A 27,974-nucleotide genomic window follows, 5' to 3' on the forward strand; every position below is an offset into this window, starting at 1 on the left:
CCCCTGCCAACCCCGGATCCTTCCTCCTCAGAGGGGAATTCGGTAGGAGAAAGAATTATTTCAAAAAGGCAAAATGAGAGACAACACAGTAAACGACGGTGGTCCAGCAACTGTGACAGAACAGAAAGGCCCTCCAATTGCTGCCCGTTTGTCCTAAAGCTGAGGTCGTGGTCACACCTGCGCTGGCGCCTCCCAGCCAGGCCAGGCGGCCTCACCCTTGCTCGCAAACGGCAGCCCGGGCACAGCAGAGGGACGTGCTCTCCTAAAGCACACAGGACTCAGGGAGGCAGGAAGGGCCCCAAGAGGACGGCAGGTCCTGGGAGGGAGGCAGCAAAGGCAGCAGCTGCGGCTGCCGGGAGACAAGCAGGAGAGCACGGAGCCCGGCGGCGGCCCGGCTGAGCGGCTCTGGCCACGCGGCGGGAGAGCAACAGTGCTGCCCACGTGCCACCGGGCTCCCGCCCCCGAGGAGGCCCCAGGGCCCCTGGCTCACGGCTGGGCCTGGGACAAGGGTGTCCAAGTCAAGACGGGCCTCTCCGGGGTCAGTGCCCAGCCCAGCCACCCACCTGCTCGTCCTCCCGCCCTGGACAAGGCGGCGGCCCCGTGGCCAGGACACTCACCGCTGGCCACCCATCTGCAGCTCCAGCAGCTCGGGCAGGGCGTCTCGCAGGGGCTGCAGGTCCCCTACCACCACCGTGGCCCTGCGCCTCTGCTCTGCCTTGCGCTCCTGCTCCGCCAGCCGTGTGGCTTCGATCTCTGAGGAAGGGGGATAAGGCGTCAGCGAGAGGGGACCCAGGAGGACAAGCGCCCGGCCGCCGCCCTCAGCGACAGAGGGTCCCGACTCCCAGCCCACAGAGCCCGAGCTCGGTCTGGACCCCGGGGGGCGGGCTGGCTGCCAGCGGTCTGCTGCCCTTAATCCCAGAGGTGGCTGTCGAATTACAGGCTGATGAGGAGATGGGCTCAGGCGGGGAGCGGCCCCTGGGAAGGCCGCCAGCTGCGGGAGCGGGGCGGGCGGAGGGAGGGGCCGCACAGGCAGAGCAGCCGGCCCCTCCCGCTCTGCTTCCCTTGTGCCTCCTGGGGACACGCCCAGGAGGGAAAAAGAGGTCCCCACGGGAGACGTCAGCAGGCAGGAGGGTCCCCAACAAGGCACAGGGTGCGAGTGGCCAGGTCCAAAGCGAGGAAACACGCACCGCGGGGCCTCGAGGGGCTCCTGCACTGGTCGGGGGGCCTGGGAAGAGGGGCCTGGGCACTGGGACAGACCCTGGGGAGGGGCGGCGCGGCCCGGGGGCCCAGGGTGCCGAGCAGAGGGCAGGGCACGGACGAGCCACCGGGGTGAGGCTGTGCCGGCCGGCAGGGCTGCGGCCTCTACAGAGAAGGGGTTCGGCAGGGCCTGGACGGGGACGTGGCCTCAGGATCTGACTTTCATTTTAAAATGTATGTATTTCAAAATTGCTAATAAAACACGTACTCAAAGGCATGATTTCCCCAGTGTGGCTCGTGGCAAACACCAGCTCACTGCACTGCGTGCAGACCTTGCTCCAGGGAAACTGCCTGAATCTGCGACAATTGATTTGCTGATTGTTCTGCGTTAGATTCCTTAAAAAAAAAAAAAAAAAAAGGCTCTGCTACTAAAAAGCTTGGAAACGAGGCTCTGATGTGATAGATTTGGGACAATCAGACTGGAGCCTGAGAGGCTCTCCTGCCTCCCAACTGCACGAGGTTTATCGGGCTATAAATAGCCAGGCTGCAGACTCTGAATCACATCTAAAAAGGGAACTGAGAGCACCTTCCTGACAAGCAGCCGACAGACGCACAGCCCAGCCGACAGAGGCCTGGAGACGCCAGCAGAGAAGCGCCAGCCACGGCCCAGGTGGCCCGGCGCGGGGCGTCTCCCTCCCGAGGGGCTGCGAGTCTGCAGCCAGTCCTTCAGGCGCTGTGGCCGCCCGGCCACCCCTCGGGGCAGGTGCAGGAGGCGATGGAGGCGGGCACGGCACCCAGAAGGGCGGTGATGACACCAGGCACGGGGCAGGCCAGGAGGACGGGGACCTGGACGGGGGCCCCACGAGTGAGGACAGACTCAGGACAGCCCACCGATTATTAGTACAAAGAACACGCGTGCACTCGGCTTGGCCTCGGTCCACCCAAGCCCCAGGAGGTGTATGAGAAGTGAGGGATGTGTAGCGACCCTTAACAGGCATTTCCAAAAGAGAACACTTTCTGGAAACAAGGTGCGTGGGAGGCCTGGCAGGAGCAGCTCGTCCCCAAGCTCGGAGTCCACCCTTGAAGGCCCGCGCCGCCCAGAGAAGCTCGGAAAGGCACCCGGACAAGCCAAGTCAGGGACACACCCCCCCCCAGTTGCACCCAGACTGGGAGAGTCCAGGGGACCCTCAACTCACCCCAAAGAGCTGAGCTCTGGGGACGAAGACCGCCCGTCCTCCCGGGTCCTCCTGCCCTGGGCCCCGGGCCACCCCTCCATGCCAGGGATGTTAGGATGTATAGGGTGACAATTCAGTACTCTCCATGCTGACAGGATAAACCATCTACTCAGTACCTCATCAAGCCGGGTGACTCTTCCCAGAGCCCTGGCTCCCAGGAGGGCCGAGGCAGTAGCGGGGAGTCGGGGGGGTTCAGGCAGGGGAAGGGACAGGGTGCCGGCCCGGCGCCCAAGCTGGGGGACCAGGCAAAGCAGGCCCAGCTCACAGGAGGACGGAGGCGAACGCCAGCAAGTCAGAGCCAGAGTCTTTTAGGTTCAAAGCGCGCGGGGTCCACCTAGGACGCATCCGAAGCACGCACAAGGACAGCACAGCACGGGGACACGTGCCGGGTGGCCGCTGCAGTTGCTGCTTCAAAGGGAGAGACTACAGTCACCACAGAAGCGCCCGAAGAGTCTGACAGAATTCACTGTCCACTCAGGGTAAAGGTTACAGTGAAACCAAGAACAGAAGGAACTTCCTTAATTTGAGAGAGATCATCTACCAGAAATTCCACATCTTGTGTACATCAGGCAGACTCTCTGATGAAGCAGGCCACAGAAGGGATGGCGGACACCCCCGCCAACCTGGCCGGGCGGCTCCGAGCCCAGGGAGGGCGCGAGCGCAGCTCCCACACCGGCCTCAGGTCTGACGCAGCTCCAACTCCAACAGGGCCTGTAACTGAACCTGGGATCTAATCCCAAACCTTATTTTTTAAAAACACTAAATGTGTAAGAATAGCCAAAACATTTTTGAAAAAGAACGAGAAACAAGAGAGCTGGCCTACTGGATATTAGAGCAAATTATGAAACGAGGGAAATTCCGGCAAGGAGGCGTCAGGGAGGTGGGAACTCGAAGAGCAGGCTTTACGACCAGCCATCCTGGGTAAAGTGGGGGGCGGTCCCTCCCTCCCGCTACTCCTAAAAATTACCTATGCAAGAACTGAATACTACAAATGAGACAATGTCACTGGCGTGTGGGATGCTGAACACGTGTGGGGATTCTTATGGGCGGAAACCTGTGTTTCTGCGTGCTGCCCAGGAGGGCAGGCCAGATCCCTGAAGGCCCAGCCATCCTGGCCATTTTCTCCTCGCTTCCTGGCCCACATCTGCTAACCTGTAAGAAACCGAAGGGAAGTTCCCTATAAACAGGGCCCGAAACAGAGCTTGCATGAGGACCACTAGCCTTATGCACCGTCACGGCCTGGGGTTACTGACCCTGAGCAACGCTGGCTCACAGGACACTGACCACGGCCCAGTCCTCAGCCCGTGGAGACTGGGACCAATTCTCACCCCTTCTAGCAACACTGCAAAGGTTCCGGCCACTGCAGTACGATGAGAAGACGACGTAAAACAGAGTTTGAAAAGAAAGTTGTAAAACTGTCTCTATTTTAGTAGCATGATCATTTATGCAGAAAATTCTAAGGAATCTCCAGGATAACTACCAGAACTAACACAATTTTAGCAAGGCCACAGGATTCAAGATTAATAATCATTCGTAAGTAATTAATTAATAATATAATAAATAGCAGAAAACCGGAAAATGAAGCTTTTGTGAATTTCATTTATAACAGCTTCAAAAACTGTCAAACAGCAATGAGCTTATCCAAACCCCACAAACCTAAGACCTCTGCCCTGAGAACCACGAACACTGACGACAGAAACTAAGGAGAACGTAAATAAAAGGGGAGACACCACGCTCATGGATGAAGACCCAATACTGTTAAAATGGCCATTCTCCTGAACTGACCTATAGACTCAGAGCAATCCCTGTCATTGCTATCATAGGTTGTGTTGGTGGTGGTGACGTTCAAGACATTGACAAGCCTGTGATAAAATTCATATGGAAAGGCTATGAACCTGGACCACCCAAAGCAGTCTTGAAACAGAGGACCTGGGACTTCCCTTATCTGACGCCAAGACCTGCTTCACAGCTGCACAATTGAGACAGCCTGGTACTGAGAGGCTATCTGACTTTTCACAAAGACACAAAACTGATGAGGAAAGAAAAGTCTTTACAACAAATTGTGCTGGAACTGGAAAAAAAAAAAAAAAAAAAAAGAAGAACCTGAACCAGGACTTCACACCACAGACAAACATTAATTCAAGATGGATTACAAACCTAAACGAAAAAGCCAAAACCGCAAAGTTTTTAGAAGAGTAGGATTTATCCGCCTGACTTGGGACTGGGCCATTTTCTTAAACAAGACGCACACTAGCCCCGTAAGGAAAAAAGACAAATCAGCCTCCTCAAAATTAAACTTCTGTTCATTAAAAAAAAAACTGTTAAGAAATTAAATAGGCAAGTCCCAGTCTGGGAGAAAATTATTTGCAAAACACACCTGACAAGACTGGTCTCCAGGACGGAGGAACTCCTTGAGCTCACCAATAAAGAGCCCAGCAAGAGCCTCGTGAAACAGACCCTGGGCCTCAGAGGGCGCCCCAATGGGCAGCAGCACGTGAAAATGCCCATCCACCATGACAACGGGCACCTCACGCTCAGCAGCTAGGACTGCAGGCACAGACGTGCCGGCACAGCCGCGGAGCAGCCACAACTCTCCCACGTTGCTGGGGGCGTAAACGTACAGCCACAGCAGAGAGACGTCTGGCGGTTGCTTATAAAACTAAACATACACCTGCCCTATGACCCAGCATTCCATTCCAAGTATTTACCCAAGAGAAATGAAAACATATGTCCACAAAAAGACTTGTAGAGAATGTGCATAGCAGCCTCATTCACAACAGCTAAAAAGAGAAAACAGACCAGGTGTCCATCCATAGGAAAGTGGACACCAAACGGTACGTCCACATAAAGAAACACTTCTCAGCAACAGAAGGGTGCAGACTACGGCTACACGAAGCACGGACGAGCCCAATGCCAAGCTGAGCAGAAGAACCCAGACACAGAAAGAGCACATCCTACATGACTCCTTTTGTACGATGTCCAGAGCAGTAAAACCTAAACTCTGACCTGAAAAAGACCAGATGGCGGCTACCTCGGGGGCAGTCGGGACTGGGGAGGGGCGCGAGGCATTTCTGGGTGATGGTGATGGTCTGCACCTTGAAAGGGATTCTGGTTGTACAGGTGTAGGCATTTGTCATAAATCACTGAACAGCACACTTAAGATTTGCATTTCACTGCGTGTAAACTTTACCTCAAAATAAAAACTAAAAAGAACCATAAGCAAATATTGAACTCCAGTGGAATTCTTTGGGAGAAAGCGTGCTGAAGTCTGTAATTGACTTTGGAACACGTAGCTAAAACATGGGTTGGTGTTTGGATAGACAGATGAACAGACATGTGATAAAGAAGTGAGGTGCTCACTGTAAAACGTGGATGGTGGGCATAAGGACGCCCACTGTAAAATTCTTCCTACTTTTCCGTACGAAACTTTTCGTAATGAAATGCTAAGTAAAATCAACTTCGGAGATGTAGCTAAAGCTATATTCAAAGGCTGACATACAGCCTTCCATTCCTAAACAAAACATACAAAAATAAATACGCCACTAAAACAAACCTAAAGAAACCAAGAATGGGGTACTAAAACAATAGAAACTAACAATTTGGAAAACAGAAGAGTAGAAGTGACAACTAAATACAAGAACTCTTGGCATGGAAGAGACAAAATTAACCAGAAATTAGAGAAGGGGATACAAATAAAGAATGATAAACAGGATATTAAATAATAAGAAGCCAACAACTCTGCTAATAAATGTTGAAATCTGATTAGATTAGATGTTTTTATAGGAAAATGAGTGACCAAGATTAACTTAAGTGGTTAGAAAAAGACCAACCATCGTGGAAGAAAACTTAAACGTCTTCAAAAAATTGTAGCCCATGGGCTTCCCTGGTGGCGCAGTGGTTGAGAGTCCACCTGCCGATACGGGGGACATGGGTTCATGCCCTGGTCCGGGAAGATCCCACATGCCGCGGAGCAGCTGGGCCTGTGAGCCATGGCCACTGAGCCTGCGCGTCCGGAGCCTGTGCTCCACAACAGGAGAGGCCACAACAGTGAGAGGCCTGCGTACCGCGAAAAAAAAAAAATTGTAGCCCAGGAACGTTCAGGGCCCCAGTGCTCCCGGCCTATTAACTTTTCCAAATCCATTTTACAAAGAATATTTTGCACAACTCCATGCTAGGGACTGTGAAAAAGAAGATGGATGAATGAATCATTTCCTTAAGAAACATCCAAAATGTGAAAGAAAACTTAAAATCAACAATTGTGGAAGAAACTGATAAATTTCTCTAAAAAATTAAAAGCATACAGTTTCTTTAAAACCATCAAGGAAAAAATAATGCAGAGGGCTTCCCTGGTGGCGCAGTGGTTGAGAGCCCGCCTGCCGATGCAGGGGACATGGGTTCGTGCCCCGGTCCGGGAAGATCCCACATGCCGCGGAGCGGCTAGGCCCGTGAGCCATGGCCACTGAGCCTGCACGTCTGGAGCCTGTGCTCAGCAACGGGAGAGGCCACAACAGTGAGAGGCCCGCGTACCGCAAAATAAATAAATAAATAAATTTAAAAAATAATGCAAATCATGTTCTGTGTGAGAACATAAAGAAAAAACCATTTCAAATTAATTTTAAAAGTCAACAAAACACTAAAAAGACAACTGTAAGAAAAAAATTTCAAAACAATCTTCACAAGAAAATCTTCAGAAAAACTCAGCAGATATTCAGCATCAAGAAATATAAGTATCTTTTCCAAGCAAAATTAATAAGAAGAAATCCACCCCACAGACAGGTGCTCGGAAAGGAGGGAGCCACCAACCCCCGCAGAGCGGAGGCCCGGGGTCCCCGACCCCACCAGGTGGGTGAAGAGCCGCCTCTGCTGGGGACCCTGTACTGTCACACGCCCGGAAGAGGGCCTGGAGGGACACACGCAGAACCAGAAAGTGGGAAATTTCGTAGGTATCATAAAACACCCGACCCGCACGCACTCCCTTTGCAATGCTTTCCACGGGAGAAGCAGCTTCCTGCGACGTTCCCGGTGGGGGAGGTCGGGGTTGAGGCAAGACCTTATGGACACTTGTACAGGTGACAGGGCCAGCCCCTCCCCCCACGGGGCCGCCTACTTGTCACATCGCAGGCCCCCTCCTCCAGGGCCCCAGACCACCCAAAGCGGGCTCCGAGCCAGCCCGGGACAAGGCCCCACCAGGGACAGGGCCCCACCAGGGACAAGGCCCCACCAGGGATAAGGCCGACCAGGGATAAGGCCCCGCCAGGGACAGGGCCCCGCCAGGGACAGGGCCCCACCAGGGATAAGGCCCACCAGGGACAAGGCCCCACCAGGGATAAGGCCCCGCCAGGGACAGGACCCCGCCAGGGATAAGACCCCGCCAGGGATAAGGCCAGGGATAAGGCCCCGCCAGGGACAGGCCCACCAGGGACAAGGCCCCACCAGGGATAAGGCCCCGCCAGGGACAGGACCCCGCCAGGGATAAGACCCCGCCAGGGATAAGGCCCCACCAGGGATAAGGCCCCGCCAGGGATAAGGCCCCGCCAGGGACAGGGCCCCACCAGGGACAGGGCCCCACCAGGGACAAGGCCCCACCAGGGATAAGGCCCCACCAGGGACAGGGCCCCGCCAGGGACAGGGCCCCGCCAGGGATAAGGCCCCCGCCAGGGACAGGGCCCCGCCAGGGACAGGGCCCCGCCAGGGACAAGGCCCCGCCAGGGACAGGGCCCCGCCAGGGACAGGTCCCCACCAGGGATAAGGCCCCGCCAGGGACAGGGCCCCACCAGGGACAAGGCCCCACCAGGGACAGGGCCCCACCAGGGACAGGGCCCCACCAGGGACGGGGGAGCTTACTCTGCAGCCACCTCTCGCGCCTCAGCTTCAGCTTCTCCTTCTTGGGCAAAACAGCCTTGGTCTTGGCACCTGCGGACAGAGAACACAGGGTGAGCAGGACAAAGCCAGGAGCCCAAGGTGTGCACACAGGTGTAGCTATTCAGGGTGCCCGGCCACCACGCCTGGCCCCGGCTGCGGGACACCAGGCCCCCCAGGCAGGGCCGCAGCACACCAGGCAGAGCGACTCCAGGCTGCCCCGCTCACTGAGCCTTAGCTGGTTTCCCCAGAGGTAACGCGGCTTAAGCCCAGGCCACGTTCCACCCGGGGCGCATTCTGTACAGGATCCGACTGTCCCGCAGATTCCCGAGCTGGTACAACACACCCATGGCGTCTAAGGAGAAACAGCGCAGAGACGAGCTCCGTCAGGGCGGCGCCCCTGGTCAGCTGGACTTGTCAGTTCAGGATCCCCTGTAAACGCCCGTAACCCGTGACTCCCACGGGGATCTAACCCCTTTCCCAAGAGTCAGATCCCACACGCTGCGGCCGTGCCTGGAGCTGGCCTGCTTTCCTCCCCACTCACCCCGACCTCTCAGCCCAGCAGGAAGGGGAGGCGCAGGGCCGTCAGTCACCCTGTGCCAGGTCGGCGGGATGCGGGCGGGCGTGCAGGAGGGTGACGGGAGGGAGGGGCTGCATGGCAGGCGCCCTGCAGGCGTCAGCGGCCGTGGGACTGTGGGTGAGGGAGGGGATGTCCCCGGGCTGGCGCGGGGCCCAACCGCCAGTGGGGTGAGGGCAGCATGTCTGGGGCAGGAGCCTTAGCAAGGGCAGCAGCGGCAGGAGGCAGCAGAGGCGCCTCACAAGGGGGCCTCGCACACGCCCTCAGAGATCCAGGGAGAAGTCCTCTCTGCCTTGCTCCTGATTCTGAAATAATTTCAAAAGAATAAAGAGCCTACGACCCGCAGAGACTGACAGAACCGTAAGCGCATGCGGCATCTGAACGAGCGGCAGGCTGGCACGCAGGTCGGGACCCTCCCCGCGCCACCCAGGACCCCTGCCCAGCAGCCCAGGAAATGGGACCCGGCACGCTGACCCTGTGAGGCCCAGGGAACTGGGGAAGCTTCAGTCTCGCGGAGGCTGCAAGCCCGAGTACCGGGGAGCCTCCGGCCCAGGGCGGCCAACAGACGCTGCCCCCAGGGGCACGGGAGGGAACAAGAGGGAACGGGCACTGCGGGGCCAGGGCACCTCAGGTCTGCTCACCTCAGCATCCCACCAGGGACCCCGAGGGCATCTGGAGGCTCCAAACGCCCAACGAGCCCAACCCCCAAGGCTGGCAAAGCCCTTCAATGGGACAGTGAGGCGCCAGGCGGACCAGCCTTAAGAAGGCGGCGGTATCTGGGCAGGGCCACCACGTCCCCAGGGCTGCGGTCGGGGCTGCGTGAGGGCAGCACGGCTGCCCGGGGCGGTGCTCTATCCTGTCTCTGGACATCTCCAGGGCTGTGGAAGGACACGGATGTCCAGCCAAAGGAGGAGGGCCTGGCTCCACAGTGGCTTTAATGGAAGTTTTCAGACTCACAGGAGAGAGGGCCCTGTGAAGAGCCCTCGAGTGTCCTGACCGCACCCACCGACCCTGGCACTTCAAGCCAACCCCAGATGGGCCAGCGCCCACCCTCCGGACTCTGGGACAGCAGGCACAGGTGAGTCCCCAGGTGTCTGAGCCAGCCCTGTGGAAGGGTCCCGCCTGCGGACATGCTGCCATGCACCGAGTGCAAGCGCCCGACACACAGGGAGGCCAAACAACTGAAACGTCAGAGCTTGGAGCAGAGAAAAGTGTTTTGCTGGGCCAAGCAAGGAGACGGGTGGTTTGTGCTCAAAAGACCCCAAACTGCCTGAAAGGCTTCAGCAAAGCATTCTTAAAGGCCCCGTGACAGAGGCGCGTGGCAGGGGACGTGATCAGCTCGTGCACAGCTCTCTGACTGGTTGATGGTGAGGTAACAGGCTGGTTAACATGTGGCACCAGGAGGTCTGGGGGCTACGTGCTCAGGGTCATCAAGTAGTTAATTTCTTCCACTTAGTGGTGGTTTTTAGTACCTGAAAAACTCAGGAAATACGCTCAAGGTACTATTACCTGGGCACTTCAGAAAGGAGCTACGGCAGAGGATGTGCGAGAGGGGTCTGCCCACCCCCCCAAGGCCCCAATGGGTCCCGCTCGATTACAGACACACCCCGTGAGAACGGGCCATCCAGGCTGGACGGGGGACACTCAGGGGGACGCTGGCCAGCACCAAGGAGGAAGCGGCACCACGTCGAGCCTGTCCCGTCCGCTCCCTCCTGAAGCCTGCGTATCACTTCTCTCCATCCCAGCACCAAGCCCCCTCGGACTCAGCCCGGGACAGGCCAAAGACCAGTGTCCCCACTCAGAGGAAGGTTCTGGAATGGCAGGAGAGGAGAGGACAGAGCAGGTGCTCAGGCCACCCCACCTGGTGACAGGGGAGGAGCACCTGCCGGTGACCAGGCCTGGCCTCACCGACCTGAGAACACAGCTCCAGAAATCGCCACCCCCACGCAGGCGGCTCGGGGGGGCCTCTGTCCCTCCTAGTGGCCAGGAGGGCCTCCTGGCCAGTGTGTGGAGCACAGGACAGAGGCACTCCGTGCACCTCGTGGGAGACAACCAGGGCTAACAGCGGGCCAACGTCCCCCCAGCGGGGCCCCAGCTTCGCTGAGCTGCCCACGTGAGGGGGCCTGTCTAGACAAGGAGCAGCCTGCGGCCCCTTCCCGGGCGGCATCAGCGCCCCCAGGTCAGGGAGCACCTGCGCACCGGGATGGGTCACAGACACACAGTCCACGTGCGGACACCGGAAGAGCTTTCACTTGTAATGTCGCTTCTCTCTCTTCTACAACGTGCACATCCTGCTTTTTCAACTATGAAATGTTGTATTTTACAGAAGTAATGTTAGCAGGAGGCTGGTCCCTAACTTCCAAGTTTCCGCCAGCGGCGCGCTGCGCTGCAAGGAGGGGCCCCGTGGCCATTCAGTGTGGACGACTCGGCATCCACCCAGGCACTGGCTCAGCTGCCGTGGAGCCAGGAGCTCACACAGGAGCCCAGAGCTACCGCGGAGCACAGGCCAGTAGAGCGCCCGCCCTGCCAGCGCCGCACGCAAGCGCTCCCAGGGTCTGGACCCTGGCCCACCTGAGGCCTCCTGCACCCATGACCCGAACGCCAGCAGCACAGCACAGCTGGGGCAGGGGTACACAACACACCTACCGTGTCACAGCTCTGAGGGTCAGTGTGAGTCACGGCAGGGTACAGGCCCCACCTGTCATGCTGTCGCTGGCCAGTGCCCAGGGTAGACTCAGGCGGGCCAGTGTTCACTCGTGTCTGCCCTCAGAAGAATGAAGGGGGACCACCAGGGTGGGCCAGGCAGCTACTCTGCGGGACTGAGGGCCCAAGGTCCCACCTGTCAGTGGGAGGAGGACCACACCCCACTCTACAGCCAGGCCACTGGGGTGCCACAGAGGGGGGATGGTAACACCGGGAGCAGAGGCCCAGGCTGAGGCTCCGAGAGGGAAGCGCCGAGAGAGGCCCTGGAGCTGGGCAGGGAGACCCCTTGTCCGAAGGGACGCTCCAGCCACTGGCAGGGACACAGGGGGCTGCTGGGCCACTCCCATCGCCCACCCTGAGCCCAATATCCCAGCGGGCATGGGCACTTAGCAAACGTTCACCACACTACGTGGACTTCGCTTTTGCCCACAAAGACACCTCCTAAGGCCACCTGGCCTCCCCCGACGCAAGAATTCAGCCACCCCAGACTTCCTGGTGGCGCAGTGGTTGAGAGTCCGCCTGCCGATGCAGGGCACGCAGGTTCGTGCCCCTGTCTGGGAAGATCCCACATGCCGCGGAGCGGCTGCCCCCGTGGGCCATGGCCGCTGGGCCTGCGCGTCCGGGTCCTGTGCTCCACAGCGGGAGGGGCCGCGGCGGTGAGGGGCCCACGTACCCCCCCCCAAAAAAGAATTCAGCCACCCCTGCACTGGCACTGGTGGGACGGGCATGGGGGTTCTCACTGTTCAGCCCAGCATGGGAAGTGGGGCAGCGGGCGGAGGGCGAGTGCTATGATGTGATTTCTTTTGTGTTATAATTCCTACTCATCCCGTGTGACACACACGTGAGCTGTGAAGACACGTTAGATGGTTCAAAATGGAGCCACAGTGGCCAATGTGGACCTCCGTGTCAGCGGTTCTGAAACGTCCGCTGCAGGACCGCGAGCGTCTTAGTGATGAACTGAGAGCATTACCTTAGATGAGAAGTTTGACGGGGCACATACGTCACTGAAACGGAAGAAACAACTGATAAAGCTAGACCCCCTTCCTGGGACAAACGCTGTTCCTTGAAGAGACCCCTGAGCCCAGCAACTGGAACCGACTCCACGCTACCGAGAGCTGTTCCAGAGGCGCTGCCCGAGGCCCCCCTGCTCAGCCGCGGGGACCTGCTGCCGGCTAAGATGCCGCCTCCTGCCCGAAGACTCCGGCAGTGGTCCGGCACCTCTCCTCTCTGACCACCTGTGTCCTGTGCTGTGCGCCATAAGCCGAGTGACCGTCCACCTCCACCCCCACGACTCTGACCTGCCCTTCCTGCTGGGCCCTGCAACAAAACAGCACAAGAACTGGGGTGCAGGGCACGCTGCGGGACACTGGGGTCGCTGTGCACCCAGCTCCTCGGCACCTTGGGCCCATCCACACACGTCTCCTCACAAGGCCACGCTGCGGCCAAATCCCCTGCACTTCCCACCAGCCGAGAGCCCGTCCAGAGCTGGGAAGAAGGCGCTGGGAAACACCGGTCCTGCAAGCAGGAGGAGCGGCCCGAGGGCCCCAACCCTGCGCTCTCCAAACCCAGCAGGCAGGCTCCTCTGTGCCCTTCCCTGCTTCCGTCTGTCCAAAAGAACGGGCTCAACGCAGACAGAGCAAAGTGAGAAGAGCCCAGCAGTGGGGCCCTTCCTGTCCCCCAGCTGCCAGCAGGCCCAGAGCAGGGGCCCATGCATGCCTTCCATCCTCTGGTCGAGCACACAGAGCTCAGGCCCCGCTAGTCAAGGTGGCCCTGGAGACAGTGGGCACCCCTCCCAGGGCCTCCCCCCACGGTCAGGAAGCAAGCGCCCGGGCAGCACGCGGGGTGCTCAGAGCCTGCGGCCACAGAGGACGGCGGGCACCACGCACCACGGCCAAGACCAGGAAGGCATCCTCCAGCCCCCAGACCCGCAAATGCCGCTGCCCACCGGAGACCTCCAGGACTCCCCTCAGTGGCCTCAAGAGGCCAGGGAGGCCAAGGGGAGAGTGAACCACCCATGGCCAAAGTGGGTCTCCACGGAGCAGCAGCTCCCTCCAGGCCTTGACCTTCCTGTTCCTGCTACACTCGGGCCGGATGGACATGAGTAAAGCTTAGTAAAGCTCGAAGTGGATTATTCTGTCACAGCCCTGGCATCACAGCCCTGGCACCATAGCCCTGGCGTCACAGCCCTGGGGTCACAGCCCTGGCATCACAGACCTGACTTGAAAGGCGGGGCAAGTCCCTCAATGGGGAGCTGCATCAGAAGACCCTAAAGACAGCCTCTGGGAAGCGCTCGGTCCGCCTGCACCCCAAGGTCGGCCCTCCCAAGCCTCCTCTCCTCCTCCAGGCAGGACCCGCTCCAGGTCTGGGCTCAGCCTGGAGACGCAGGGACGCAGCTCTGCTGCCCTCTGCTGAGCACCTGCGTCGGAGGAAACCGAGTTCCGGAGGAAACCGCAGCGGTTGGCCAACGGGGGGAAGCTCAGGCCGCAGGGAAAGGGAAGGTCAGGGCAGAGCTCTCTGCCTGGGTGGGGGAAGGGGGCGTCTCAGCAGCGCAGCCCACAGGACATGAAGGCGGGTGACCCCAAGGCCAAGTCCCTCCACTGGGGCCTCGAGGCCTGCTTGTCCACTCACCACGGTCTCCTCCCCAACCTCTTCCACCCAGAGCCCCCGCAGACGCGCTGCCACTGCCACGTCCTCCCTCCTGTCCTTCTGCTCCTGTGTCCCTAACCAAGCCCGTCCTCCACCCACTCACGTCCCCGTTTGAGTCCAGGGGCCAGGACTGCCCAGCCCAGGGTACAGGCAAACGACTGGCAACAGCGCAGGTGCTTTACCTGAGCACGGAGTGGGCTTGTTTCCCGCAGCACCACAGCACAGAGAACACAGAACTGGAGGGCGGTGCTCTGTGCGGGGCAGGATGCGGGAGCCCGGGGTGGGGGGGGGGCCGCCCCGCCCTCCACCTGCCCTCCAGTCCGGATGCGGAGGAGCTGAGACTGCTCCCTTGCAGGTGCAGACCTGTGGGCAAGGCTCAGGGCGAAGCTGAGTTCTGCTGCTGGTGGGGGGCGGGGAGGCCCATCACTGCAGAGCCCAGTGGTCCCCCCACAGGAAACTCAGAGCCCCTGCCTGGAATCAGAAGGAAAACTGGGGGGCAGACCTGGTCCCAAAGGCTCCCGGAGGAAGCTAAAGAGATGCCACCAGCAAGCCCCACCCTCCTGCCGCCCCCCCCCCCCCCGGGGTCGACCAGGCCCCACTGCATCCAGGCTGCAGGGCAGGGTGTGAGCGCCGGTCTGCACTGGGAGGGGAGTCCAGCAGACATGCGTCCACCCCGGGGCGGGGAGCGGGGGAGACCCACAACCAGGCTCCTCTGGGACCACATGGACCACACAGGCACAGTGGCCAGGGACGCGGGGAGCAGTGCTATTTGCGCCTCAGCCCAGGGCAAGGACGTGCTCATCCAGGCAGACAGCGCCCTCGCCCTCACGGCCCAGCAGGTCACTGAGCAGAGCCGAGTCACCGGATGCCACTTTCCACATGACCTGCCTCTGCCCCGGGCCACCGGTCCCAGCTCAAACCCGGGGGAGTCACAAGGCCCATAGCCCAAGAGATCCAGGGCACTGGCCAATCAGGAGGCAGGTCTGAGGAACCCCAAAACGCAAGAGCAGCTGGAGAGGGCGGCGTGGGTATGGTGAAAGACACCTGCCACCGGGAACCAGGGCGCCTCAGCCAGCAGAGGGCCTCGCTCAACGGGACACGTGGCCGATTACTCCTCCAGCATCACCGGGCACTTACGGAAGCCAGGCCCAGGTGCCGTTCCCCACTTTCCACGTTTACTGACTCATCTGAACCCCAAAGCAGGCGGCACTGAGGACGCAAGGACCAGTATCACCCCGTTACAGGTGAGCAGCCAGGGGCCAGAGAGCCAAGTGCCCCGCCCAAGCCCCCAGCTGCGGCTCCAGAGCACACGCCCCACAACCACCATGGCCCACGCACTTCCTCCAGTCCCTGGGGACTCTGCCAGCCGCAAGGCCGCAGAGCTCACAGCAGCCAGCGCTCTGCGCCCCGGAGCCCGGGCCCTCTCCTTCTGTAAATCTTCTTTAATTTTCTGTATATTATGACACTCTGACATCCTTAATAAAAATAAAACAAAACACCTTTCTGGCTGCAGAGAGACTGCTTTCTGCGGGCTTTGATGAGCCTTTTCCTGAGCTGCTCTCTCTCCTGGTCACAGCCCACAGACCACCTCAGAAAAGAAAATAAACCCTTCCTTCCTCCTCTCCCTGTCCCCCTCCACACCCTGTGCTTTTCAGGCCACACCACCCAGATTTTAAGTGCCCCCTCTGATGAGAAGTGACGTCTGCTCTTTCTGGTTGGCCATGCTCTCCGGGCAGCCAATGCTGTGGGAGGCGGCCTGGAATTTTGTAAAACCCCTCAGATTTAGCACGAAGGCTCAGGGGTAACTGAGGTCTGCCTGCCGCACACTGAGACAGTCCCGCAGATCAGGACCGCAAGGGCTGATCAGGAGATCTGGATGACAGCCCATCACAGCTCAGGACCGAGAGGAGATGGGGGCTTCTATGCTCCTGCAGCCGCGAGGCAGGACCCACTAGGCCCTGGGCCAGTGTCCTGAACCTGGCAGCATCAGAGACCCCTGGAGGGGGTGTGAAAACAAGGTTCCGCAGGTCTGGGATGGGACCCCAGGGATGCTGGTGCTGGCTAGAAAAGCCATCAAAACTGCCCGGTACACAAACCGTAAGAGGACCAACGAACACACAGAAAGTTGTTTGATCATGTGGGTCCCCAAAGGGACCTGAGAGGCCATGGCTCCGGCCCCCCCAGGCACACCCTGCCCGCCCAGACGACGGCAAGTCCCTGCGGCACCCGCCATGGGAAAGCACTCAGGCAGGTCACGCAGCCAGACCAGCAATGTGCTCCGCGGAGCCATCCCCAGAAACAGCAGGCGAGCCTGAGGGCTGGGAATGCGGCGCCCACACACACCACTCTGGGTGCCAGCATCACTGCGGGCTGGGGGCGAACAGAATCCGCAGGTGCAGAAAGAAGCCATCCAGAACTGCCCTATCTGACCGAAAACAGAAAATTCTGAAATGAGGGCCACCACACATCCCCTCTTCCGAGGAAGTCTCATGGCCACGAGGACACCAGAGCCGGCGCCACATGGGCCTGCGTGAACCTTCCTCTATGTATTCACCACCCCCCGAACTTTGCCCTCGGAAGCCCACAGCATCACTGCTCTTCGCTAAGATGCTACAGAGCCCCAAGTCCTCATCACCACTTGGAGTTACTCATCACTGAGGTTTCTCCCATGTGATGTGACCTGCACACAGCAGTAGTTTGTTTTTCTCTTGTTACTCTCTCTCTGTTAGTCTAACTTGCAGGGTCCTAGCCAAGAACCTAGGAAGGTAGAGGGGAGAAGGTTTCCCTCCCTACAGCTTCAACATACAAGGAATGGCAAGGAGATTCCAATAATCTCCCCAGTGAAATAAAAAAAAATCCAAAGCAGTGATGCAAACAACATGACCTCATGAGAGATGCCTGATGTAAGCCATACCTGTAAGATAACTACAGCTTACAACCGCAACAGCTGTTTACAAACTTAGATGGAAACCCTAGAAGCCCTGCCCCGGAGGCCAGGGTGCTCCCCACAGGGCTACAGACGCTTCTGTTCTCAACGGCTCATCTGTAAACGTGCAGCTCACGTGTGCGGCATGAAGCTTCTCTCCAGGAAGCGGTGGCGGTGTGGCCACCCAGGGCAGGAGAGCCGCTCCTCTCCTCCAGGAGCAGCCCAGACGGGACGCTGGAGCTAGGAACACCACAAAGCCCCAAGCAGGGGAGGTGCAGGAGGAAAGGAGACCTCCCCCACGTGATGAGCACGTGAAGGAAAAGGGGAGCGGGGGCTGCCACGCACCCTTGTTCCCACCTGGTTCTGACTGAGGCAAGCACGAGGATGGGAGACTCTTTTACTTCGTTTACCTGAAATAAGGAATTACCACTGATCTGTTGAGGTGTGATAATGGCCTTGTAGGCGTGTTTACGTCTTTTCTTCTAAGAGCTCTTAAAAATACTTACTAAAGAATTCTTGAGGGAAATGCTGTTTGCTTCAAAATAACCCAGTACTGTGTGTGCTGAAAACAGAGGATGGGCACATGGACTGTCTTATACCATCTTCTGCTTAGTACATCCTTAAAATTTTCCACTAATAAAACAAATCTCTTCGAAGTGCACAGGTGCACCTGCAGTCTGCTCTGACCCGTGCCCGCGAGCACGTGGAAGCGGGCCTGGCGCCCACCCCTGAGGTCCGTCCTGCCTGCTCTCACCTCTCCTGACGGAGGCGCTGCTCCTCGCGTCCACGTCCAGCTTCTGCACCAAGGCGCTGGGGTCTATCGTGGTCCCGGCAAACACACTGGCATTCATGAAGGCCCACTCCTGAAATGGAAACAGAGGAGACCTAAGACCTGCTTCAGAGTGGCTTCAGAGACCCCTCGGCGAGGGCCGGACCCCGGCTTTTCCAGAGCGGGAGCTGGAGAGGAGCCCGAGGCCACCCCAGCTCAGACCCCAGAGCTCTCAAGCCACATCCTTTCTGCAGCCTCAGTTCACCACCCAGGCCTGGATCCTGGTTGCGGGACCCTTTGAGACCAGATGCAGGATCAGTAATGATTATGAATTACACCCTCAACACTAAGAAGCCCTTGTGAGAGGAACCAGGTTTCCCCCCAAACCTCCCACCTTCCTACTGTCCCTCCCGTTTCACAGCCACTGTTCCATCTCAGCAATCTCACTGTCTCCCAGCCCCATTCATCCCACATCAAGATTTCAAAATCCTCCAGGTCACCCTGCCCATCACACTGTGCTAACCCAGACCCCGTCTCCCAGGCCTGGCCGGCTCATTCGGGTCCAAGCTCCAGGACAGGGGCCTTGGAAGGGGCGTCAATAACACGGGGGCATAGGCACAACCTCTGAGCAGACACTGGCCGGGCAGCAGGCCGCCCTGGCCCGGGGGCAGCTTCCAGGAAGCGGCGCCATGGCAGGCTGGAGGTGGTGTGAGCGGAAGGCTGCACTGGCTCAGGAATGGCCAGAGAGAACGGCAAAGCCACTAGTCCCTGTGAAGGCGGGTCAAAACGTCAGCTCCCTGAACTATGAGAGCAGCCTCCCAGCCACACACACGTATCCAGCGGTAAAGGGCAGAGATCTCTGTGGCCACGGGGGCTTAAGCACAGTCGGACCAGTAAGAGGCTTGTGCTGACCCAGGCTGCCAGGCTGAAAGATAAAGACAAGAAACAGGAGCAGGGAGATGGGAGGCCGCGCACTGGCAGAGAGCGGACCCTGAGTCACACGGCAGCCCAGAGCCAGGCCCGTGAGCAAGTAACTACCAGGTACACAGCACCAAGCCCCCGCAGCGCCACCACGCGCTGCCTAAGACATCCGGTTTTCAACAACAACAGAGCGGGGACTGTGCAAAGAAACTGGGGAGCAAGACCTAGGCAACAGAAGCTGCTTCTGAGGGGCCCACGTGTTGGACCTGGCAACAGCCTCAGAGCGGCCACTGCAAATATGCTGAGGAATAAGAGACCCTGTCTAATGAACCACAGGAAAGTATGCTGACAACATCTCACCAAACAGAGAACGTCAGGAAAGAGACAGAAACCATTCAAGAACAGAAGTCTTAAATATGCTACCAGGAAATACTGCACAACACGGAATATAGCCCATGTTTTATAGTAACTATAAATGGAATACAGCCTTTAAAAATTGTGAATCACTATGCTGTACACCTGTAACCTATATAACATTGTACATCAACTATACCTCAATTTTTTAAAAACAGAAAAAAAATAAAATTACAGCAATCAATTCAGTGTGGCGCTGGCATAAGGATATACAAACAGATCAACAGAACATATTAGAGTCCATAAATGGACCCACACACATATGGTCAATTGATTTTTGACAAAAGTTCCAAGATAATTTAATGGAGAACTCCAATAAATTATGTGGAAACAAAATGATATTTATATGGGGAAAAAAATGATTCTCAACTCCTACTGCATACCGTAACAAAATATATATACGTTTTTTATAATACATATTTTAATAATATATATATATAAGTAAATAAAATTCTGGAGTAAAAAAGTACATTAATCAAAACGAAGAATTTCACTACAGAGATTCAAAAGTAAATCTAAGCTGGCAGAGGAAAACAAGCAGTGAATATGAAGAAAGATCAATAGAAATTGTACCATATGAAGAAAAGACGGAAAAAGAATAGAGCTTCACAGAAAGAAATGAATAGAAATAACCTTACACAACAGCCTTGCAGAAGAACAAATAGAGCCTCAGAGCACCATTCAGCGTGCCAACCTACGTACATGTAACGGAAGCACCAGAAGAAGAGACACAGAACAGGGCAGAAAAAGTATTCGAAGAAATTATGTCTGAACACTTGCCAAAGCTGATGGAAAACTCTAACCTATACATCCAAACTCAATGAATTTCAAGTAGGATAAACAAACTCCAAACAGAACAAGCACAGAGATCTAAACCAAGACACATCATAGTCAAAACGTTTAAAGGCAAAGAGAAAATCTTGAAAGCAGCAAAAAATGACTCATCACATACAAGGGAACCTCAATAAGATTAACAGCTGACTTCTCATGAGAAGCAATGGAGGCCAGAAGGCAGTGGGATAACATAAAAGTGGTGAAAGACTATAGTCAACCAAGAATTTTATATCCAGCAAAACTATCCTTCAAAGATGAAGGTAAAATAGACAGTCCCAGATAAACTAAAGCTGAGAGAATCTCTTGCTAGTAGACCTGCCTTATAAGAAATATTAATAAAGTTTTTTAGGCTGAAAGCAAATGATACCAGCTTGCATACATAACAATAACAGCACAAGGGGATAAGAGGGAATAGAGTTAAACAGTAGTGAAGATTCTCTTTCACTTGAATTAAGATGTAAATACTGATGTACATCGTGAGCCCCATGTCAACCAGCAAAGGACACCCACTGACAAAAAGTCTCTCCATGACCAAACTCTGCTCAGACTCCCCTGAGCTTTTCAACTAAACCTTGACTTTTCACAACACCAAAAGCACAAGCAACAAGAGAAAACAAGACAAACTGGACCTCATCAAAAGTAAAAACTTTGTGCTTCCAAGGACAATATCAAGAAAGTAAAAAGACAACCCATAGAAGTGAAAAAAACATGTGCAAACCATATATATCTGATAAGGGCTTACTATCTAGAATATATAAAGAACTCTGACAATTCAACAAAAAGACAACATAATTTTTAAATGGGCAAAGGACTTTAATAGACATTTCTCCAAAGATATACAGGCAACAAGCCCATGAAAAAAATCCTCAACATTATTCATTAGCCCTTTGGGAAATGCAAATCAAAACAATGAAATATCACCTCACATCCAGCAGGATGGCTATAATCAAAAAGACAGACGATAACAAGTGTTGGTGAGGATGTGGAGAAACTGGAACCCTCATTTACTGCTGGTGGGACTCTAAGATGGTGCAGCCATTGTGGAAAGTAATCTGGCAATTCCTCAAAAAGTTCAACATAGAGTTCCATACATCCTAGCAATTCCACTCCATGCATCCACAGAAAAATCTATACACAGCAGTATTATCATGACAGCCAAAACTTTGAAACAACCTAACTATCCAACTTATGAATGGATAAATAAAATGTGACATAGTCTGGTATACCCATACAATGGAATATTTTTCAGCCATGAAAAGAATAAAGACAACAAAGAAATGGATGCTACAAAAATAGTACTATAAGGATGAACTGCAAAAGCATGCCCAGTGAAAGAACCCTGACACAAAAGGCCACATATCGTATAATTCCATTTGTATGAAACATCCAGAAGAGGCATATATTTACAGAAAGCAGATTCACAGTTGCCAGAATGACTGATAATAAGTATGGGGTTTCCTTTTAGGGTGATGAAAATATTCTGAAGTCTGTAGTGATGGTTGTGCAAATCTGTGAATATACTAAGAAAAAAAAAATTCCATTAAATTGTACACTTTAAATGGGTGAGTTTTATGACATGAATTCTACCCCAATAAAGTTTTTATGAAAACCAGGGCACTGATGCAGATCCTGGGTTCAAACATCAGCTCCTCCATGAGCAGCTGAATGTCCTTGGTAATTTATTGAAACTCTCAGCTTTTTCCTCATTTCAGCAAAATGAGGCTTGGGGCTGTTATGAAGAAGTAAAGTGCCCGGCACACAGCAAGTGCTTAACAAACACGGCTGCTCTCTTGAGCATTACTGATCCAAAGCCACAGTCCCCACAAACCAGCAAGATTTTGTCCACTGTCCGGGTGCTAGCCCCTTGGTTACAAACACCAGTAAATGCTTCCAGGAAGCTCCAGGGTCAGCACCTGGATAAACAAAACATGGTCTAACCAAACAGTGGAACACCGTTCCACCACAAAAAGGAATGAGGCACTGATATACATCATACAACCCGCAAGAGCGCTGAAAACGCTATGCTAAGTCCAAGAAGCCAAACGCAAAGGCCACGACTCCATCCATAGGAAATGCACCGAACAGAGGCAGAAAGATCAGTGGTTGCTTAGGGCTAGGTAAGATGGGGGGACGCGGGGGACTGCTACAGGGTACAGGGTCTCTTCAGTTTGCTCTTCGTTTTTTCCGTTAATCCTGGGAATTCCCTTTCCTTTCCTCGGAGCACAGCTACGATGCACAGGAATTTTTGCCATTTTCGCGCAGCATTTCTACACGTGGGGATGGGAGGTTTCTGGTCCTCCCTCGCAGAACTCCAAACGCGGAGCAAGTCAACGCCTCCCAGGCCGTCGCGCACTTGAGCAGCCGAGCCTCGGGGCCCACGGAGACCACGACACTTCGCGGACCAGGAAGGCCCGCTGGCCGCGCGGTAAACTCCGCCGAGTCCCAGGGCGGTCCTGGGGTCGCGGGGACCCTTCGGGGGCGACAGAGGGGCGCCCACAAAGCACGCGGGGCTGGAGCCGGCCCGGGACTCCCGAGGCCGCAAAGTGTGGAGCCCCGACCCCGGCCCGCGGCCCCCTTCCCCCACCCGCAGCCCTTCCCCACTCCCACGGCCCGCGGTGTCCCCAGCTTACCTTCCCCCCGACTCCGCCAGCCGAGGCCTGCAGAGAGGCCGCCTCCCGGGCGGGGGGCGTGGGGCCGGGCGCGGCCTCCCCCGTGGGCCTCACGGCAGCCTTGTGCACCCGGGACCGCAGGCCCCTCACTTTCCCCATGTCCGCGGCGGAGACCCACAACCGGCCGGAAGCCGAAGAGCACACGCGGCACAGGCTGCCGGAAGCCGGTCCTTAGCTCTGGCGGCCCGGTGGAAACAAGAACAGTTGTGGCTGGAGTCCGCCATCCTGCCCGCGCCGGCCGCGAAGCGCCAGAGAGGAGTAAGGCGGCGCCGCAGAGGGGCGGGGCTGCGGTGTGGGGGCGGGGTCGCGCTCCTCGTCCCGCCTTGGGCTCCGCCCCGCCTCCCGGGGCAGGTGTGACTAATTGCTGGAATCACGCAGCCTCCCTGTGATCTGGAGAATGATGGTTACAGCGCTGGAGGGGATCAAGGTTGTTGAAATACACGAGTGTGCTTGCTTGAGCCTGTCAAAAACGCCCTGCGGGGAGGAAGAGAATCGGAGGACTGGGGAACCCCTAAAGGAAACCCCATACTTAGTAAAACACCTCAGAGGCATCAGGCCAGGATTTATAGGGGCGACTTCACAGAACGGATCTGGGCTGGGGCCAGAGAGAAATGTCCCTGGAAGAAACCCCAGAAGCCAGCTCTCAGACTCGGCACCCCGACTCTGTCAGTAGCTCTGCTATCACCACTGCCTGCCCAGGGCCAGGTTGGGTGTCTGACCAGCGCCTGCCAGACCAGCTTCCTTTGGCTAGAACCTGTTTCCTGGCTGTGACCCAGACTAGTGGAACTTCTGGGGAGACTTTCTGGAGCATGGAGAAGGCCAAGCCCACCACCCACTCGTGTCCCCACTCATCTGGTGGCACCTACAACTTCCTTAAGGGGTGTCACGAGTCATTCTCTGGTTCCGCCAGACCTAAGGAGAACACAGAGGTAATGACTGCCCGGTACACGTGCTGCCAGGGTGCATGCAGCCAAAGGCCTGCTGGGCGGCCTCCATTTCAGGGTCTGCTTTTTGCATTTTCTGTACAGCCCATGCTTTCTCAATAGAAGGAAAAGAACGTCCAACTGCTGCAAAATGGATCTGTTATGAGTTTTTTAAATCCTGGGGCCCGTTCCCTCTCTTTCCCTTCATCCCTCTGCGTGACCAGGCCACACCCTGCTACCCTGACACTTTCATCTGCAGCCCCGACCTCTCTCTGGGTCTCCACCTGAAATTCAGAGAATCTTACAGTGGAATTCTTGGTTCCCATCCCAACCTGCCCCCACTACCCGGGCAGTATATTCCCCTTCAGAAGAAATGGCACGGGCACTCACACAGCCGCCCAAGCCCCAAACCGAGGCGTCACCTTGGCTAGCGTCCCCTCTCCCTGTCACATTCAACCCAAGAGCCCCTTTATCACTCCCCCCAAATTCCAGCCCCACCTGGGCTCCTGCCCTGGCCTCCTCACTGGAGGCCCTTACCTCCCCAGAGGGGCCACGGCCATGATCGCCCTGGAAAGGCTACCCCTGGCTTTGGCCTCCAGGGGAGGACCCCTCCCTCAGCCGCTCTGTCCTTCCCAGCGCTCAGCCGTGTCTCCCCTGTCCCATGTGCCGTCCGCCTCCCTGCGGGACCTCGCGGCCTTGGTGGTCTCTGGACAGGCCACGCCCCCCGTGCTGGAGGCGCGAGTTAATTCTTCTGTCGCGGGAGGGCGCCCGCGGCCCGCGTGGGTTTCTCTGGAGGCGCTGGGCGCCGCGGGCGCAGGCGCGGGCGTGCTGGGGATGCCAGCGCGGGCCTTTCCCCGGACCCCGAGCGCCTTCAGCCTCCGCAGGGCGCGGACCTCCTCGCGGGTCCGGTGGTCCCAGGAAGTCGTGGAAGGATGGCTTCCGGGAGAGCCTCGGGGCAAACACCCGGCCGCCCATCCCAGTCCACCCGGCCCTTCGGGGCCCTCCGCAAGGACTTCCGGATGACGCCCCCGCTCTCTGCTCTCGGGTTTCCCAAACCCCACCAGGCTGCGCGTTAGAGCGCACAGCACCTGCGAATAGCGGGGCTGCAGACCCCCGGTTCTGACCCGCTGCTCCTCCCAGCGCCCGCGGCTCCTTGCGGCGTGGGCGCCGCCCTGGCCAGTGACCGGGCTGGGACGTGGAGCCCCAGGGCCCACTGCATCCCAGCCCTGACTAACCCTGGGCCAATGCCCTGACCCCACGCATCTCCATGTGCCCACTGTCAGGACTTCCTTCCTGGGGTGGTCCTGGGGCTGCAGCAGCCTCCCGCGTACAGCGCCCAGCCCGGTGAACCTGGCCCCGGATAAGCCTTCCTTAGCCCTCCTCAGCCCCAGGAAGGCGTCCTATCAGCCCCCTCCCTGGCCACACTCCTCTCCCCTCAGCCCCTGCCGGGCCTGAGTCTAGGTCTCGGGAGCCCCCGGGGCCTCTCCCCGGAGAGGAGGCCCGGTTCACGCGCCCCCAGCGAGCTGGCCAGGCTTGGAGGTGACTTGGGCAAGGTAGGAGCCTCAGTTTCCCCATCTCTACACTGGGTTGCCGCAGGGGTTTTTTGAGGACTGTCAGATAAAGCACCAGGAAGCCCCTGCGGGCAGCCGGTGCTCAGATTCCAGTGGCAGCAAGTCGGTAGGGAAGCAAACCCGGCAGTCTGGCGGCTCAGGGGCGGGCCGTCGGGGTGTCAGCGTCAGCACCAGGCAGGGTGCCCCGCGGCAGGCGGAGGTTCGGCGCGCGGGCCTTGGGGCGTGTGAGCCGGGCAGGGGCAAAGAAAAGTCCTCGATGTGAGGACCTTCCTGCCCCGCCCTGCTGCCCCGGGGCGATGGGGGCGGAGGCGGCTCCCCACCCTCTGCGCTTCTGCGGGCGCGCCCCGAGGACCCCTAAGGAAGCGGCTCCGGGAAGGAGGCGCCAGACTCCAGGGCGTGCGGCTGGGGCCTGCGCCGGCCTCGCGGTCGAGTGGGCTCCGTCCACCGGCTACGGATTGGGAGAATGAGGCCGGCGTTGGGGTTAAAGATGATCGGTTTGGGTCTCTGCGGGGCCGTTTGTCGTCTGAGCATCCCCCAAACAGGAGGAATTTCTGGGAATCGGGCACGCGTGCCTCCCGCTTGGCTGTGGGACAGCGCAGCCCGGGCCCAACCTGTGCGCCTCTGCGCGCGGCGACCACGGGGTTAGCGGGTACCGCCCGTCTGCGCCCAGCAATGCGACAGGAAGGTCTGGCAAACTATCTGGGGTTGTGCAGTTGCCGCACTGGGAAACTCTTGGGGTAAAATAATGCGTCCTCAGTGTGGTCGCGGGGGAGGGGGGGGTGATCGGGAGGAAGTGGTGAGGGAGGGGCGAGAGGATGAGGCCGGGCGGGAGGTTACCCGGGTCGCGATTTCCACTTGACTCCGCGGGCTAAGAGACGCGGTGGCCCTGGCCCGTGGCACTCCGGGGAGCCCCGCAGCCTGGCGCCCTCCTTCCAGCTCTGTTCCTTTTCCTCCTTTTAGCCCTCCCCCATCTAGAGAGAGAGCCAGCGGATGGGGGTGGGTCCGTAGGTTTTTGGTTTTTGGTTTGTGGTCTCATTAACTTGATTTACAGTAACACCCTTTTCTGATTACAAAATTAATACGTGGCTATCATAGACAATTTGGGAAATATAGAAATCTAGTTCTGAAGTTAAAATCCCTTTAATCCCGTTGCCCAGAGATGACCCCACAGTGCACAGTGTCCACACCCCTCGAGCCTCTCTCTTTTCCCTCCCTGGGTGGTGCAGCCTTTGTAACTAGGAAGTTTGATCGTTGCTAAAATGCGGAAAGGATTAGGTCTCCCTGACACCCACGCAGCACACAGTCCAGGGTCAGCCAGCTTGCAGCTCAGCTCTGACAGCTCGGCCCCACCTCCTACCCATGTGACCTTCAGTGGGTCGCTCCCTGCTGGACGGTGCCACGCCCAGATTAGGGCAGTGTTCCTCCCCAGCTCCACCTCGGCTTCACCCCAAGCTTAGCCAGCCTCTGGGTGCCCTGCTCTCCACTCCTGACCGCCTGCCCTGCCCCCGCTTCGGCAGCCTTGCTGGGCTGGCCTGGCACTTGGCCCTGACCCCTGCCCCACCTCCGTGTTCCCAGGTTCTGCTGAGAGCTTCCTGTACTTCCTCTCAGCATCCTGAGAGGCAGACCCCCACCCTCACTTTACAGGTAGAAGGCGGCGCCTTCCAGGAACCGGCCTAAGGCCTTGCAGCCCCCTGCCCAGCTTGCGCTCGGCCTGGACCCCAGCTCTCCCGAGCTCAGCCACTCCCACCTGCCCTCCTCCTTTGTGTACCAGCAGCAAGGCTGACCCGTGGGGCCCGCGCCGGAGATGAGCTGCTAGTTCTTGGAGAAAAACAACACGACCTAAGGGGAGAAGGAAGACAGGAGACCGTCCCCCCAACCACAGGGGCTTCCCCGGTGAAGGAGGGCGAGACCTTTCTGGAGAGGCCCCACCGGGCCGAGAGGCTGCCTCTGGGCTGGGACCCAGAACCAGACAGGAGGGAGGAAGAAGGGGGAGGAGAGCAGGTGTGCAGAGGGGGGCCCCTGGCCCCAGCCGGGATGCCTGCGAGAGTGCCGGGGGCCCAGATGGGTCAGGCACTGCAACGCCCGCCTTGGGGGGTTCAGTGGGGACTGGGGAGCCAGTGAGGTGCTTCAGCGGAGGAGGAGTCTTGAAATGACAGGAAAGGCCAAGAGAGAAAGTTTCCAAGACAGAAGTGACCTTTGGGGTCTGCTTCAGCACTGGGTGGTCTTGGGCTCTGTTCCAGCCTCTGGCGTCCTCCTCTCCTTCCACCCCAGTGCCTAGTGCCTTCCCGTGCAGGCCAGTGTGGCGTGGGACGCAGGGTCCCATCTGGGCTTGTCCCCCCACTGATGACCTGCCACCGGAGTGTGTTAAACAGACACCGGGGCCCACCCCGAGCTCCGATCCAGCGGGCTGGACGTGGACCAGTGGATCTGCGCTCCCAAGAAGCGCCCAAGTGCGCTCCCTCCTCCCGCCCCCATCGTCACTGTCCTCACTCCCGGAGAGCCCCAACCCACAGGCTGGCCCTCCATCTGTGTTTAAATGCAATTGCTTATCGAAGGCAGGATGGGCTGTGGCTGTCACAGCACAGGTCACACAGCAGCCAAGCTGAAGACAGGTGCTATCTGCTCTTCTCAGGAAAGCTTGCCTCCCCCCATCCCCAGCAGAGCCATCGCACTTCCTCTGTGCCAGGCGCTGTTCTGTGTCCGTGTGGCTCATAACCCCACACCTGGTGA

General features: G+C 57.6%; 2 protein-coding genes across 3 annotated transcripts in view; one reads left to right on the plus strand and one right to left on the minus strand.

The window, feature by feature from the left end:
- SLX9 (SLX9 ribosome biogenesis factor) overlaps positions 1 to 22,983 on the minus strand; it is a 29,217-nt gene extending 6,234 nt beyond the window's left edge. For both annotated transcript variants that reach the window (XM_030835597.3, XM_030835598.3), the window contains exons 1-4: positions 22,712 to 22,983; positions 17,898 to 18,006; positions 8,277 to 8,345; positions 618 to 753 (exon numbers count right to left, since the gene is read on the minus strand). In XM_030835597.3, coding sequence (XP_030691457.1) covers positions 618 to 753; positions 8,277 to 8,345; positions 17,898 to 18,006; positions 22,712 to 22,849 — 452 coding nt within the window. In that variant the 5' untranslated portion in view covers positions 22,850 to 22,983. The remainder of the gene's footprint in view (positions 1 to 617; positions 754 to 8,276; positions 8,346 to 17,897; positions 18,007 to 22,711) is intronic.
- A 1,504-nt stretch (positions 22,984 to 24,487) lies between these two features.
- The window catches only part of ITGB2 (integrin subunit beta 2), a 39,274-nt gene continuing 35,787 nt past the window's right edge, over positions 24,488 to 27,974 (plus strand). Inside the window, exon 1 of the mRNA XM_060297697.1 lies at positions 24,488 to 25,226. The gene's annotated coding sequence lies outside the window, so the exon portion shown is untranslated. The remainder of the gene's footprint in view (positions 25,227 to 27,974) is intronic.

Source organism: Globicephala melas, chromosome 4 (assembly GCF_963455315.2).
Source record: "Globicephala melas chromosome 4, mGloMel1.2, whole genome shotgun sequence".
Lineage (NCBI taxonomy): Eukaryota > Metazoa > Chordata > Mammalia > Artiodactyla > Delphinidae > Globicephala > Globicephala melas.